Here is a 14,197-nt window from a genome sequence, read left to right as displayed (position 1 = left end):
TACAATAATCCCAGCATGTAAATGCTATTATTATCATCATTTTATAGATGAGGAAACTGAAGAAGGAAGAAGTTAAGTGAACTGCTCAGGGTCACACAATTAGGAAGCATCCAGGCCCAGAGTTCTACTTAGCACTGTCTGGCTGCCTTACTAAGGACTCAAGTTTTCTATTTCCAATTACTTTTTGGGAAAGAGGATTGCTCAAAGAGATGGTTCAGTGCATAGAGCGCCAAGCCCGGAAGCAGGACTTTGATCCCTGAGTAACTAAATCAGCTCTCCCTCTGGATTTCCCTATGTCCACAAATGGCACCACCATTCTGTCAGTCATGACTAAGAGGAGAGCTACAAGCAAGCTAGAGACATGCAAATGTTCAAATTTGAAAAAAGATGTAATTTATGAATGGAAGAAAGCAGAAATCAATGAGCCTGATACTGATTGCTAGAAAAAATTATAGAACAGATTAGTAAAACAACTAGTTTAATAGAAATCAGACAAGATAATCTCTGAAATAAACCTCTAAAATCCTATAATTCCACTTCTAAAATCCTATAATTCTATGAGTCTGTGGTTTATTTTCTTGCTTTGCCTTATTTGACAAAATAACTCTCAAAAGTCAGAAGCTTTACTGATATTTGTTTTAAACTACTCACAATAAAGAGCCTTTACACAAAAAGGCCTTCAAAGTAGAATTCCTTTTCCATCAATATGATTATAAAGGGTACAGTAGAGAATGGTGTATTAGGACTCGAGTATTCCGGGTTTAAAGTCTCTGTCTAGCACTTCTTAACTGACAACCAGAATGGAAATAGCTTGAAAGCAAGAACCATTTCACTCTTGCTGTCATCTCTGTATCTACAGCACCTAGCAGACCACTGACCCATAAAAGATGCATAATAAACACTTGTTGGCTGACTAATATATACAGTGCCTTGATCATGTTACACTCAGTCACACCCTACTTTCGGGGACCCTATTTGAGCTTTTCTTGGTGATGATGCTGGAATGTTTGCCATTTCCTTCTCCAATTCATTTGACAGATGAGGAAACTATGGCAAACAGGGTGAAGTGACTTGCTCGGGCTCACACAGATGATGTGTCTAAGGCCAGATTTAAACTTGGAAAGATGAGTTTTCCTGACTACAGGCCCAGAGCTCTACCCACTGTGCCACCTAGCTATCCTGAGAACTGTTAAAAAATCAAATTAAAAAATCTATACATTAAGATCTGGAAATAGTAAAGATATACATATATATGTACATTTCAACTATTATAATTTAATGACCTTATTTCTTTTAAGACTAGACAAAAAAACCTTTTCTGTTGTAATGTCAAGCAATTCTTTTTTTTTTTTAATAGCTTTTTATTTACAAGATACATGCATGGGTAATTTTACAGCACTGACAATTGCCAAGCCTTTTGTTCCAATTTTCCCCCCTCCTTCCCCCCCACTCTCCTCCCCCAGATGGCAGGTTGACCACTATGTGTTACATAGTTAAAGTATTAATTAAATACAATATATGTACACATGTCCAAACAGTTATTTTGCTGTACAAAAAGAATCAGACTTTGAAATAGTGTACAATTAGCCTGTGAAGGAAATAAAAAATGCAGGTGGACAAAAACAGGGGTATTAGGAATTCTATGTAGTGGTTCATAGTCATCTCCCAGAGTTCTTTTGTTGGGCGTAACTGGTTCAGTTCATTACTGCTCTATTGGAGCTGATTTTGTTTGTCTCATTGTTGGAGACGGCCACGTCCATCAGAATTGATCATCAAATAGTATTGTTGTTGAAGTATATAATGATCTCCTGGTCTTGCTCATTTCACTCAGCATAAATTCATGAAAGTCTCTCCAGACCTTTCTGAAATCATCCTGTTGGTCATTTCTTACAGAACAATAATATTCCATAACATTCATATACCACAATTTATTCAGCCATTCTCCAATTGATGGGCATTCACTCAGTTTCCAGTTTCTGGCCACTACAAAGAGGGCTGCCACAAACATTCTTGCACATAGAGGTCCCTTTCCCTTCTTTAAGATCTCTTTGGGATATAAGCCCAGTAATAACACTGCTGGATCAAAGGGTATGCACATTTTATTAACTTTTTGAGCATAGTTCCAAATTGCTCTCCAGAATGGCTAAATGTATTCATAATTCCACCAACAATGTATCAGTGTCAGAGTTTTCCCACATTCCGTCCAACATTCTGCATTATCTTTCCCTGTCATTTTCAAGCAATTCTTATACACAAGAAATACTGTACAACAAATGAATTTACAAGTCCTTAATCTATTTAATAAGTTACATTACTTGGGCAGCTAGGTGACGTAGTGGATAGAGCACCAGCCCTGAATTCAGGAGGACCCGAGTTCAAAATCTGGTCTCAGATACTTAATACTTCCTAGCTGTGTGACCCTGGGCAAATCACTTAACCCCAGCCTCAAAAAAAAAAAAAAAATTTACATTACTTAATGAAGGTGGTAGTTTTTTGTTACAATACAAGCAATTTCTATAAGCACAGTGAAATGTTCATATTTCTTGTTCTATATACTATTCTACTATGAATACAGCCTAAAATCACATTGATTTTTTTCATTACATCATACTGTTGACTTCTAATGATCTTGCAGACTAAGAAAATTTGTTATTTTAACAGACTATCTAAAATGTCTCCACTTTTGTACTTATATATGACTAATTTGAATCCAAATTTAAGATTTTACATTCACTCTGAAGAATCTATTGTCTCATCCAGTTGCATCACTGGATCACAATCATCTCTCCATGACCATCCTGTGAGTTCTTTTCCATGTACTCCCATAAACTGGTCACCAGGGGAATAGGAAGAAACTGGGCATATATTTTCTTCAGTGCCAATAACATGTCATCCAGTGCTAAATGGTGCTAATTCCAATTCTAAACCATTTAGTACATCCAGATCTGTGAAGTTAAATCTAAATGTGAAGGCTCCTGTTAGATTTCAAATTGTATTATCAAATAGCAATCATCAAAACAAGCTAGTACTAGTTAAGACACAGAGTAGTGGATTAGTGAATAGATTGCATACATAATATATATTAGGTAATAACTATAGTAATCTAGTATTTGATAAACACAAAGATCTATGCTTTGGGGGAAAAAACTCACTATTTGACAAAAACTGTGGGAAAAACAGGAAAACAGTTTGGTAGGAATGAGGTGAAGACCAGTATTTCAGACTATTACAAAATAAGATCAAAATGGGTATATGGTTTAAATAAAAAGGGTGATACTGTAAAAAAAAAAAAATATATATATATATATATATATATATATATATATATATATATATAAAATGCTCGATGTCACTACTGATTATAGAAATGAAAATTAAAACAACTCTAAGGTGCCATTTTACACCTATCACATTAGTTGCTTTTACATAAAAGGAAAATGACAAATATTTGAAGAGATGTAGGAAAATTGGGACACTAGTGCACTACCAGTAAAGGTATGAACTGATGCCAAAATATTAGAAAAAATTTGAAACTATGCCAAAAGAGCTACAAAAATGTGCATACCCTTTGACACAGCAATGCTGCTACTAGGTCTGTATCCCAAAGAAGAAAGGAAAAGTACTCATATGTAAAGAATATTTATAGCAGCTCTTTTTGTGGTAGCAAAAAACTGGAAATTGAGAAGATGCCCATAAAATGGAGAATGGCTGAATACTATAATGTGATGGAAAACTATTGTGCTATAAAGAATGATAAGCAATTTCTGCCAGACTGCTCTTCAGTATCCCCAACTATTTTTTTAATCAAATGATGACTTATGCCCAAAATTTTAGTCTTTACACTTATCAAATATAAGGCTACTATATTTATTTCTTGCTTAAATTGTATGTCACTCTATTCCACCAACTCCCTTTCTATTTCTTGACCAATATTAGACAGTTTTGATAATTATAGCATTATTGTATAGTTTAAGATCTAGTACACTTCTAAAGCCTCCTTCATTTACATTTTTTATTAGTTCCCATGATATTCTAGACTTTTTGTCCTTCCAAATGAATTTTGTTATTGTTTTTTCTAATTCAATAAAACAATTTTTAGTAATTTAACTGAGATGGGTTTCCCCCAAATTGAATCTTTCATTAACATGGTAGTTGTCTTTCTAACACATATATACAAGTCTCACACATTCTGAATGATCTGTCTGAAAAAAAGATGCCTAAATATGCCTAAAGGGAATATTTAGAAAAATTCCTTTAAAGTTTTCATTATGTCCATATCATTTACAAAACTACTGTTAAATCGTCAAGGAAGCAGAATTTGGGAGGAGAAAAATGTCTCATCTTTGGAAACAAAATTATCAGTCTTTGCAGATAATATGATTAGTACACTTAGAGAATCTTACAAAATCAACTAAACTAGAAACAATTAACTTCTTTAGCAAAATAGCAGGATATAAAATAAATCCATATAAAGCATCAACTTTTTTATATATTACTAAAAAGTACAGCAGCAAGACATAGAAAGAGAAATTTCATTTAAAATAATTGTAGATAATATACAATATTTGGGAGTCTACCTGCCCAGACAAAGACAGGAACATAATTACAAAACACTTTTCACACAAATAAAATCAGATCTAAACAATTGAAAGAATATCAAATGTTCACAGGTGAACTGAGCAAATATAATAAAAGTGACGATTCTACCTAAATCTACTTATTCAGTGCCATGCCAACCAAAATGTCAAGAAATTATTTTATAATACTAAGAAAAATAACAACAAAATTCATCTGGAAGAACAACAATAGATCAAGAATTTCAAGGGAATTAATGAAAAAAGAAATGCAAATGAAGGGGCATTACCAGTACCAGACCTAAAATTATAAAATAAAGCAGTGGTCATCAAAATCATTTGGTACTGCCTAAGAAATAGAGTAGTAGACCAGTGGAAGAGGTTAGGTTCACAAAATACAATATTCAAAGATTCTAATAATCTACTATTTGATAAACCCAAAGACTCCAGCTTTTGGGATTAGAACTCATTATTTGATGTTTGTGACAGCCCTTTTCATAGTGGCTAGAAACTGGAAAATGAATGGATGTCCATCAATTGGAGAATGGCTGGGTAAATTATGGTATATGAAGGTTATGGAATATTATTGTTCTGTAAGAAATGACCAACAGGAGGAATACAGAGAGGCTTGGAGAGACTTACATCAACTGATGCTGAATGAAATGAGCAGAACAAGGAGATCTTTATATACTTCAACAATGATACTGTATGAGGATGTATGCTGATGGAAGTGGATATCTTCAACATAGAGAAGAGCTAATCCAATTCCAATTGATCAATGATGGACAGAATCAGCTACATCCAGAAAAGGAACACTGGGAAATGAGTGTAAACTGTGAGCATTGTTTTTGTTTTGTTTTGTTTTTCTTCCCAGATTATTTTTACCTTCCGAATATAATCCTTCCTTTGCAACAACAACAACAACAACAACAAAATTCGGTTCTGCACATATATATTGTACCTAGGATACACTATAAGATATTTAATATGTATGGGAACGCCTGCCATCTGGGGAAGGGGGTGGAGGGAAGGAGGGGAAAAATTCGGAACAGAAGGGAATAGAAGAGATAATGTTTAAAAAAAAACTATGCATATGTACTGTGAAAGAAAATGTTATAATTATAAAAATTAATATTTAATTAATTGATTTAAAAAAAAAAAGAACTCACTATTTGATAAAAATTGCTGAGAAAACCAGAAAAGAGTATGGCTGAAACTAGGTATTGACCAACACCAAGGTGAGGTTGAAATGGATTCATGATTTAGACATAAAGGGTGATACTATAAGCAAATTAGGAGAATAAATATAGTCTACCTCTCAAATCTATGGAGAAAAGGAATTTAAAGCCAAAGAAGAAATAGAAAATATGAAATACAAAATGGATAATTTTGATTATATTTAATTTAAAAGTTTTGTACAAACAAAAACCAATACAGCCAAGATTAAAAGGGAAGCAGAACACAGGGGCGGAAATATATATCCAAGGCTTCTGATAAAGACTTCATTTCCAATTATAAATAAATTAAAAGAACATAGGATAGTTTACCTCTCAGACCTGTGGAAGAAGGAATTTATGACCAAAGAAGAACTAGAGATCATTATTGATCACAAAATAGAAAATTTTGATTATATCAAATTGAAAAGTTTTTGTACAAACAAAACTAATGCAGATAAGATTAGAAGGGAAGCAATAAACTGGGAAAACATTGTTACAGTCAAAAGTTCTGATAAAGGCCTCATTTCCAAAACATATATAGAATTGACTCTAATTTATAAGAAATCAAGCCATTCTCCAATTGATCAATGGTCAAAGGATATGAAGAGACAATTCTCAGACGAAGAAATTTAAACTATTTATAGCCATATGAAAAGATACTCCAAGTCATTATTAATCAGAGAAATGCAAATTAAGACAACTCTGAGATACCACTACACACCTGTCAGATTGGCTAGAATGACAGGGAACGATAATGATGAATATTGGAGGGGATGTGGGAAAACTGACACTGATACATTATTGGTGGAATTGTGAATACATTTAGCCATTCTGGAGAGCAATTTGGAACTATGCTCAAAAAGTTATCAAACTGTGCATACTCTTTGACCCAGCAGTGTTACTACTGGCCTTCCCTTAAAGAAGGGAAAGGGACCTGTGTGTGCAAGAATGTTTGTGGCAGCCCTCTTTGTAGTGGCCAGAAACTGGAAACTGAGTGGAAGCCCATCAATTGGAGAATATTCATGGCTGAATAAATTGTGGTATATAAAACATATCTCCACATGTGGGATCACTTAAGACTATGTCTTAGGGCCTCTTCTTTTCTTTCTCTACAGACTTTGTTAATGACTAATAAATAATCTCTCTCCAACCCAATCAATACCATCAGTGTTTGCAGGACACCTATACCTGGATACCCAAACGGCAACTCAAACTCAACATGTATAATAAAGAATTCTTTTTCTTCCTCTCTACATTTGTTCTTCCTCTTTATATTCTTATTTTTGTTGAAGAGACAAAAATTCATTTTCTTCCCTTCTACACTTGCCCCTTTTCTTAATTTTTTTTAATTCTGTTGAAGAGATAGACCATAATCTCTATCATCCAAGCTAATAAACTCAGAAATACCTTTGCTTCTTCATTTACCCCCTACATGCCATATTCAATCAACTTTTAATTCTTATGATTTTAGCAACCAAATATCAATTACTTAAGTGCCTACTATGTGGCAAAGACTATTCTGGTTTCTGAAGATAAAAGCACAAAGCACAAAATTATTGCTTTTTAGGATGAGCTTACATTCTAATGGGGAAAAGCAAGTATATATAAAGTACTATGGGAGGAAAGGTACAACAAGATGGGGGAGACCAGGCTTTACGCTAACAATGGAACCTGAGTTATATCTTAAAGGAAGAGAGGAACTCAATGGGACAAAATTAAGAAAAATATGCATTTTACCTTCATAACATTTCTTAAATCTATTACTTTCAATCAAGCAAGCATTTATTAAAATGACTAACATGTTTTTAAACACTTGAAATATAAAGAAAAAAGTGAAACATACCTAACCTCCAGAAACTGACAACCTGGCTGAGTCAAACAACATGTATACACACACACACATACACATATAATGTGTATTTTTATGGCACATAAAAATACATATTTAAAATTTTAATTGACTTTTTGTTTTTATATAGCCTGTATCTCCAAATGAAATCTTTCCCATTCCCCAATCCAAAGAGCCACCCCTTATTTTAAAAAGACCAAAATGGGAGTAGGGTGCATGTACAGACTCCATCAATCTGTTAAGATGGCATCATCTGCATGGAGAAGCTGGGGAATGATTTCCAGGAAAGTAAAAAAGACAGAGAAGCACAAGTGGACCTTCTATAATTATTCCGGTTGTTCTATCAAATGGCTGGGCAGAAGCTTTTTCTGCTGGCCTAAACAGTAGGTATTTTTCAAAAGGATTTACAGCACCAGCCATGTGTTGGCTATGTTCATTTCTGAAGAAGAGAGGTAACTCTTTTATTAATGTCTTCTGGTAAGGGAACCATGCTATAAAGGTAAGAACAGTGAGGCCTACCATCCTCATCTCTTGAGACAGTATAGTTTCCCCTAAAATAGTTTCTTTGGTCTTTAGTGTTTTTGCTTCTTCCATTCTAGGTACCCAGAATGGAGTCTTTAATCAGGACTGGGAGCATGAACCAAAGAGATCCCTGTTAAAAGTAAGTGAGAATATAAGTTCTTTGAGGCAGGGATTAGTTTGGTTTTTATATCTCTAAGACTCATCACTCTGTCTGTGTATGCTAAATATCTACTAGATCTGAGGAAGTATTCCACAGATAAGAATTAGAAAAGGAATAAAAAGAGGCAAGATAGTTCAGGATCTATTACTTCTATTAACTTTCCAATGATTTTTTTCAAGAAATAGTTTTGTGATGAATCCTCTATCACCTTATTCTGTCATCTCTTCTGCCATCTAATCCTTACTCAAATGTTCTCCTAAATTAGCAATCACATGAAATTTATATTTTTAAAATTGAATTTCATCATCATACACAGTCTGTTATTCTCATTTACTAAGAATCTTTTGAATTTTGACTCTGTCAGCTAATATATTAGTTAGCTTTCCTGACAAATTTGTTAAGCATGTCTTTTTTTAATAACTTCCAAAATAATTTTTATTGTCAGGATTTTGTATTTTAGTTCTTCTCCTGTAAAGTCTTAGTACCATGGAGTTGACAATACACCAGGAAGCCATAAGCTTCATTCAGCTGTGGAATCTCTACAAATAGAAATGGTTTTCTAATATACTGGTGATTACTTCCCCTGCAGGGATGTTCCACAGGATTCATGGCCACACCCCGGACAAAAGACCACAATTTCACCTGGCCTTGTATTTCTGATAACACTCCCTTAAGGATGGGTTTATCAATATGATCTCCTCCAGCAACAACACTAACCATAGCTGTGTTTGCAGGGATCACTTTCTTTGAGCCTGAAGGAAGCTTCACCCATGTTTTCTTGGTTTCAGATTGTGGGAAATTACTATGGCTTAGTTTCCAGATGCTTGGGCAAACTTATCCTGGTCATCAGGCTTTTCTTCAAGACAGCAAACTATGGTCCCTTCAGGTAAAGTACCAACTGAGAGGATATTGCTAATGTTGAGCTGAGGTTTCTTACCACAGTGCAAAAACTGGTCCATATGGATGCCTTCAGCAGCAATAAACAACTCTGTCTTCTTTTTAAATCAGTAAGGATCTCCCAGAAATGTACTTTTGCTATAGGTACCCTTCAGCCTGGATCATAGATTATGTCCTTTACGACACCTTAATGTAGCCATCTCTCTTGGTGAAGTCGACAGCCCTGCTTAGTGGCCCCTTTCCTGTGCTTCACATGAACGTGGAAGACAAAGCCCACTTCCTTCCTCTGACCATGGATGACCAAGCCCAAGTTGTACTCTGGACTTACTAGAAAAAAGCAAACATGTCTTCTTAAAAGGGCTGAAGCCAGAGCTTAACATGCCAGAAAAAAATGTCCCTCCAGATTAATTCCATTCTTTAACTGAACAAACTTTTATTAAACAACTGTTATATATAAGGCATTTTGCTAGCTAGGTGCAGAATATAAAAATACAAAAAAAAAAAAAAAAAAACACCCCAAAAACCTGTCTTCAAGGAACTTACATCTTTCTGAAGGGAACTCTAACAGAGACAACATATTAAAAAAACAAAACAAAACAAAAAAAAAAAAAAAAAAACAGCTAACCTGTGGAGAAATCAGGAAAGACCTATTGTAGGTAAGAATATTTGAACAGGGCTTTGAAGGTATAGAAGAGGCACATTCTGAGCATGGGAGACAGTCTGCAATGGCTGTGAAATGGAATATAAGAGTTCAAGCAGTTTAATTGTAGCAAAAGAATAAGGTTGGGAACAACAAGGTATGGCTAGGATGTTAAGGGCCTAGAGGACTAGGACCACCACCAATTCAGGGAACTGAACTCCTCAGGATTAAATATAGGTGTGGTAAACACAATTATTTGCCCACTTGTTGAAGAAAACAAAGTTGGTAGTCAAGAACTAGCCTGATAAAAATGGGACCATAGAGTTCAGAATTTCTCAAATTAATTTAATCTCAGAATACTAATCTGCGCTTTGAACTCCAAAATATACAACCCCCAAAAGTGGATGTGATGGGAATGGGCATGAAATATACCTGAAAATAAAAAGAGGGAGGTCAGGAAAATCATTAAGCTAAACAGATGAAATTAGGCCTTGATACAAAAACAAATAAAAGTGGTAGGCCGAAGGTGGAGTGGATGAGTAACATAAAATGTCTAAAGAGATAGGTGTCATCCAGTATGTGGTGAAGTGGGCTGTGAATGTTAGCCCAAGGATTTTCAATAGGGAGAGCCAAAGTTTTAGGAATATTCTTTTGGTTATGGAAGTAAATTGGAAAAGGAATAAAGAAGGAAGGATATTATAAACCAACAGTCCAATTAAGTGGCTAAAGTAGTAGGTAATAAGGGCATGATATATGGTTCATATTTCAGAGAGAACTGATAAGAAGTGGTAACTGAAATACAGATAAAAGTGAAGCAGTGAAAAAAGTCAATATAATTTTGAAGCAGTGAACTTGGGTAAATGGAAGGACATGATACTCTTAACAAAAAAAAGAAAAGGAAGTTTGATTGAAAAATAATTTTGGGGGGGAAATAAATTTATGAACATGCTAAGATTGATACACTGAAAAATATTCCAGAGAAGGATTCTGGGAAGATGGTGGAGTAGGTGAGTAAATTTCAAGCTCTCCAGATTTCCAGCACAAACAGAATATGTACTTCAGGGTAAACATAATTTGCTGAAAAATCAAGGTGACTTGGGGCACAACAGTGATCTCCTGGCACAACCCAAGAGGATCTGAAGAAAGATGAATGGGCAAAGAAGAAAGAACCCAATCATGGAAACTTACTATGGGAACAGGGAAAACTGGAATTCATCTTCAGAGGACACTGAAGTAAAAAGAGCTTCTTCTATCCCAAAGAGTAACCTTAAAAGGCTCCTTGCCCAGAGAAAATTTGTAGAAGAACTCAAAAGAGATTTTAAAAATCAAATGAAAGACACTAAGGAAAAACTAAAAAATTAAAATAAATAAATAAATGAAAACCATGCAAGAAAAATATATTATGAAAAAAGTTATCCAATAAGAAAAGGAGATAGAGTGTCTCAAAAATGAAAATAACTCTTTAAAAAATAGAAGTGGGCAAGGGGGAAGACAGTGAAGCTATGAGAGACCAAGAAATAACAAAACAGATTATAAAGAATGAGAAAATAGAACAGAATATGAAACATCTTGTAAGAAAAACAACAGATCTGGAAAAGAGATCAAGAAGAGAAAATATAAGAATTATTGGACTGCCAGAAAGTTGTGACCAAAAAAAGAATCTTGACATAATAAAAAAAAAAATTTGTCCTGGAGTAATAGAATATGAGGGGAAAATAGAAATAGAAAAAAAATTAACTGATCACCACCTCAAAGGGATCCTTTGTGGAAAACACATAGGAATATTATTGCAAAATTTTGAAATCCCCAGATCAAAGAGAAAATTTTGCAAGAAACTTTTTACTTCCTTCACAGGCTAATGGTACACTATTTCAAAGTCCCATTCTTTTTATATAGCAAAATAACTATATGGACATGTATATATATATATTTAACTTATACTTTAAGATATTTAATATGTATTGGTCAACCTGCCATCTGGGGGAGGGTGTGGGAGGGAAGGAGGAGAAAAGTTGGAACAAAAGGTTTTGCAACTGTCAATACTGAAAAATTACCTATACATATATCTTGTAAAAAAGCTATAATTTTTAAAAAAGAAATATACCTACACCTATTTATCTATGCATATTTGGGAGTTATTTGCATAAACTCATGCTGAGCCCATGAATATTAATGACATAATTAGATAACCAACACTGAAAATATAATGAAAGAAGAGGCTTAGGATTAAAGGAGTCATACTCACTTAGAATGAGAGATGAACTAGCAAAGGATATGCATTTTGGTTATGTATTTATAAATAAATCTAACTATTGGACATTGTGTAACAGGGAGAATGGGAAAATTATGTAATTTAATAGAATATTATGTTATAAGTTCTGCTGAAGAAGGTATGAGAGCACCAAAATGTTAGCAATTCTAGGAAACCACAACCTTAATCTTGATCACATTTTGGGAGTGTTGTTTTTTAATATTTATTTCTGCTACTCAATTTATGAGATAAGGCCTAAGTAGCAAGAGTCAAAAACTCAAGGGTAAATAACAGATAACCAACATTAGGGCACAAAATGACTTGGACTTTAATCCCTACAAAGCACCTTAGAATGTAAGATTCCATACAAAATGCAAAGAGGAAAAAAATCCATATCATTATTTATATTTTTAAAAGATCTCCAACTATATTTCTGGAACCTCAAGTAAATATCAAAATTTCAGGATTTGGTTTTTATTAACAGTAATAACTAAATAAGATATATATAAAACAAGCTGAAAAATTTCCACTGGGATTTCTCTAAGTTGTAAACACATCCACAAACAAAAAGGGAATAAAAAATTCAGCATTGTCAATATAACCGGATTCTACTGCTTTGGCTACTATCCTTCCTCTTATACTCAAAAGATGGCTCTAAACAGGCTTTAAACATTCAATCATCTAAAATTTTCATCAAATTCATAAACTGAACTCCCAACTAGGCAATCTCTAAGAAATTGGCTCTGGTTAATAACCCCCTCAATATCCAGAAATCATACCCCGGCATTCTTAAGTATTTTTTAGGTTTACTCTTAGGTAATTCCCTGAAATTTCTTCTCTAAAGTGACCTGTACACTTGGAAGAAAAATGGCAATAATGAAGATCTAGCAGCTGTTCTTTTCACTAGCCCCAAACTTTTGGCAAAAACTCTATTTCAATTTTATGAGTACTTGATACAGAATATCTTTTTGTATTCTATATATGGGCATCTTGAATTTTACAATTTACTGAATGAAGAATTCAAACAATGCTTGAATAATATCTAACTGATCAACTGAGAAGTTCATTCAAACAATTATGGTCTACTTACAAAAGAATGAAAATTAATTTGATCATGGCACATTCTGGGCTCTGAAATATACTAAGGTGTAACAAAATGACTGACTTATGGGAATGTGAGATGGGGATAGCATACTGCTAAGATAAAAGAATTCAAGCAAAATTTGGACCAAAATAAAAGATACCATGCTTACTTTCAAAATGAAAAAAAAATTATGCATAAAAATTATTCTTCATACATAAATAATTTAATCTATGGAAAGTCTGTGGGAAAACATGGACAAAAACAGACAAGTTATTAGTAGAAATTGAAGCCATTACTTGAGGAATGGCTGAATAAATTATGGTATATGAACATAATATAATATTATTGTTCTATAAGAAATGATGAGCAGGCTGATTTCAGAAAAGCATAGACTTATGTGAACTAATGCTTAATCCAGAACCAAGAGAACATTGTACACAGTAACAGCAAGATTAGGTGATGATCAGATGGACTTGACTCTTCTCAGCAATGTGGTGATTCACAACAATTTCAATAATCTTAGGATAGAAAATGTCATCCGTATTCAGAAAGAGAACTATAGATATTGTATGTGGATCAAAGCATTGTACTTTCATCTTTGTTTGCTTTTTCTTAATCATGATTATTTCCCTTTTGGTCTCATTTTTTTTCCATGACATGAAAAATATGGAAAAGGATTGTATATGTTTAACCTTTATCACACTGTTTCTTGTGTTGGGGAAGGGGAAGATAAGAGGGAGGAAGAAAAATTTGGAACATAAAATGTTACAGAAATGAATGCTGAAAAATCCTCCCCCTTCACCCCCAAAACTCAATTTAGGTCACATATAGTTTCACAGCATGCTACTAAGAGAGATCTCTCAAAAATGACTTGAATCCCTTAACCAACATTCTGAATATGAATAATTTTCAACCGTTTAAACCAATTTATCTGTAATTATTATCTAGCTCTTTTGCTCTTTCCTTCATTCATTCTTCCTTCCTTTTGGAGGCCATCAGGATT

At 33.9% G+C, this 14,197-nt stretch overlaps 1 protein-coding gene across 24 annotated transcripts in view; it reads right to left on the bottom strand.

The window, feature by feature from the left end:
- The window catches only part of TFDP2 (transcription factor Dp-2), a 149,917-nt gene that overhangs the window by 54,656 nt on the left and 81,064 nt on the right, over nt 1–14,197 (bottom strand). For 4 of the 24 annotated variants that reach the window (XM_074298453.1, XM_074298452.1, XM_074298457.1 and 1 more), the window contains exon 3: nt 9,260–9,546. The exons of the other annotated variants lie outside the window; for them this stretch is intronic. In XM_074298453.1, coding sequence (XP_074154554.1) covers nt 9,260–9,281 — 22 coding nt within the window. In that variant the 5' untranslated portion in view covers nt 9,282–9,546. The remainder of the gene's footprint in view (nt 1–9,259; nt 9,547–14,197) is intronic. 24 annotated transcript variants of the gene reach the window in all.

The sequence above is a fragment of the Sminthopsis crassicaudata genome, chromosome 3 (assembly GCF_048593235.1).
Source record: "Sminthopsis crassicaudata isolate SCR6 chromosome 3, ASM4859323v1, whole genome shotgun sequence".
NCBI lineage: Eukaryota > Metazoa > Chordata > Mammalia > Dasyuromorphia > Dasyuridae > Sminthopsis > Sminthopsis crassicaudata.
Note: the sequence above shows the minus strand (reverse complement) of the source record. Positions and strands in the feature narration are given on the sequence as shown.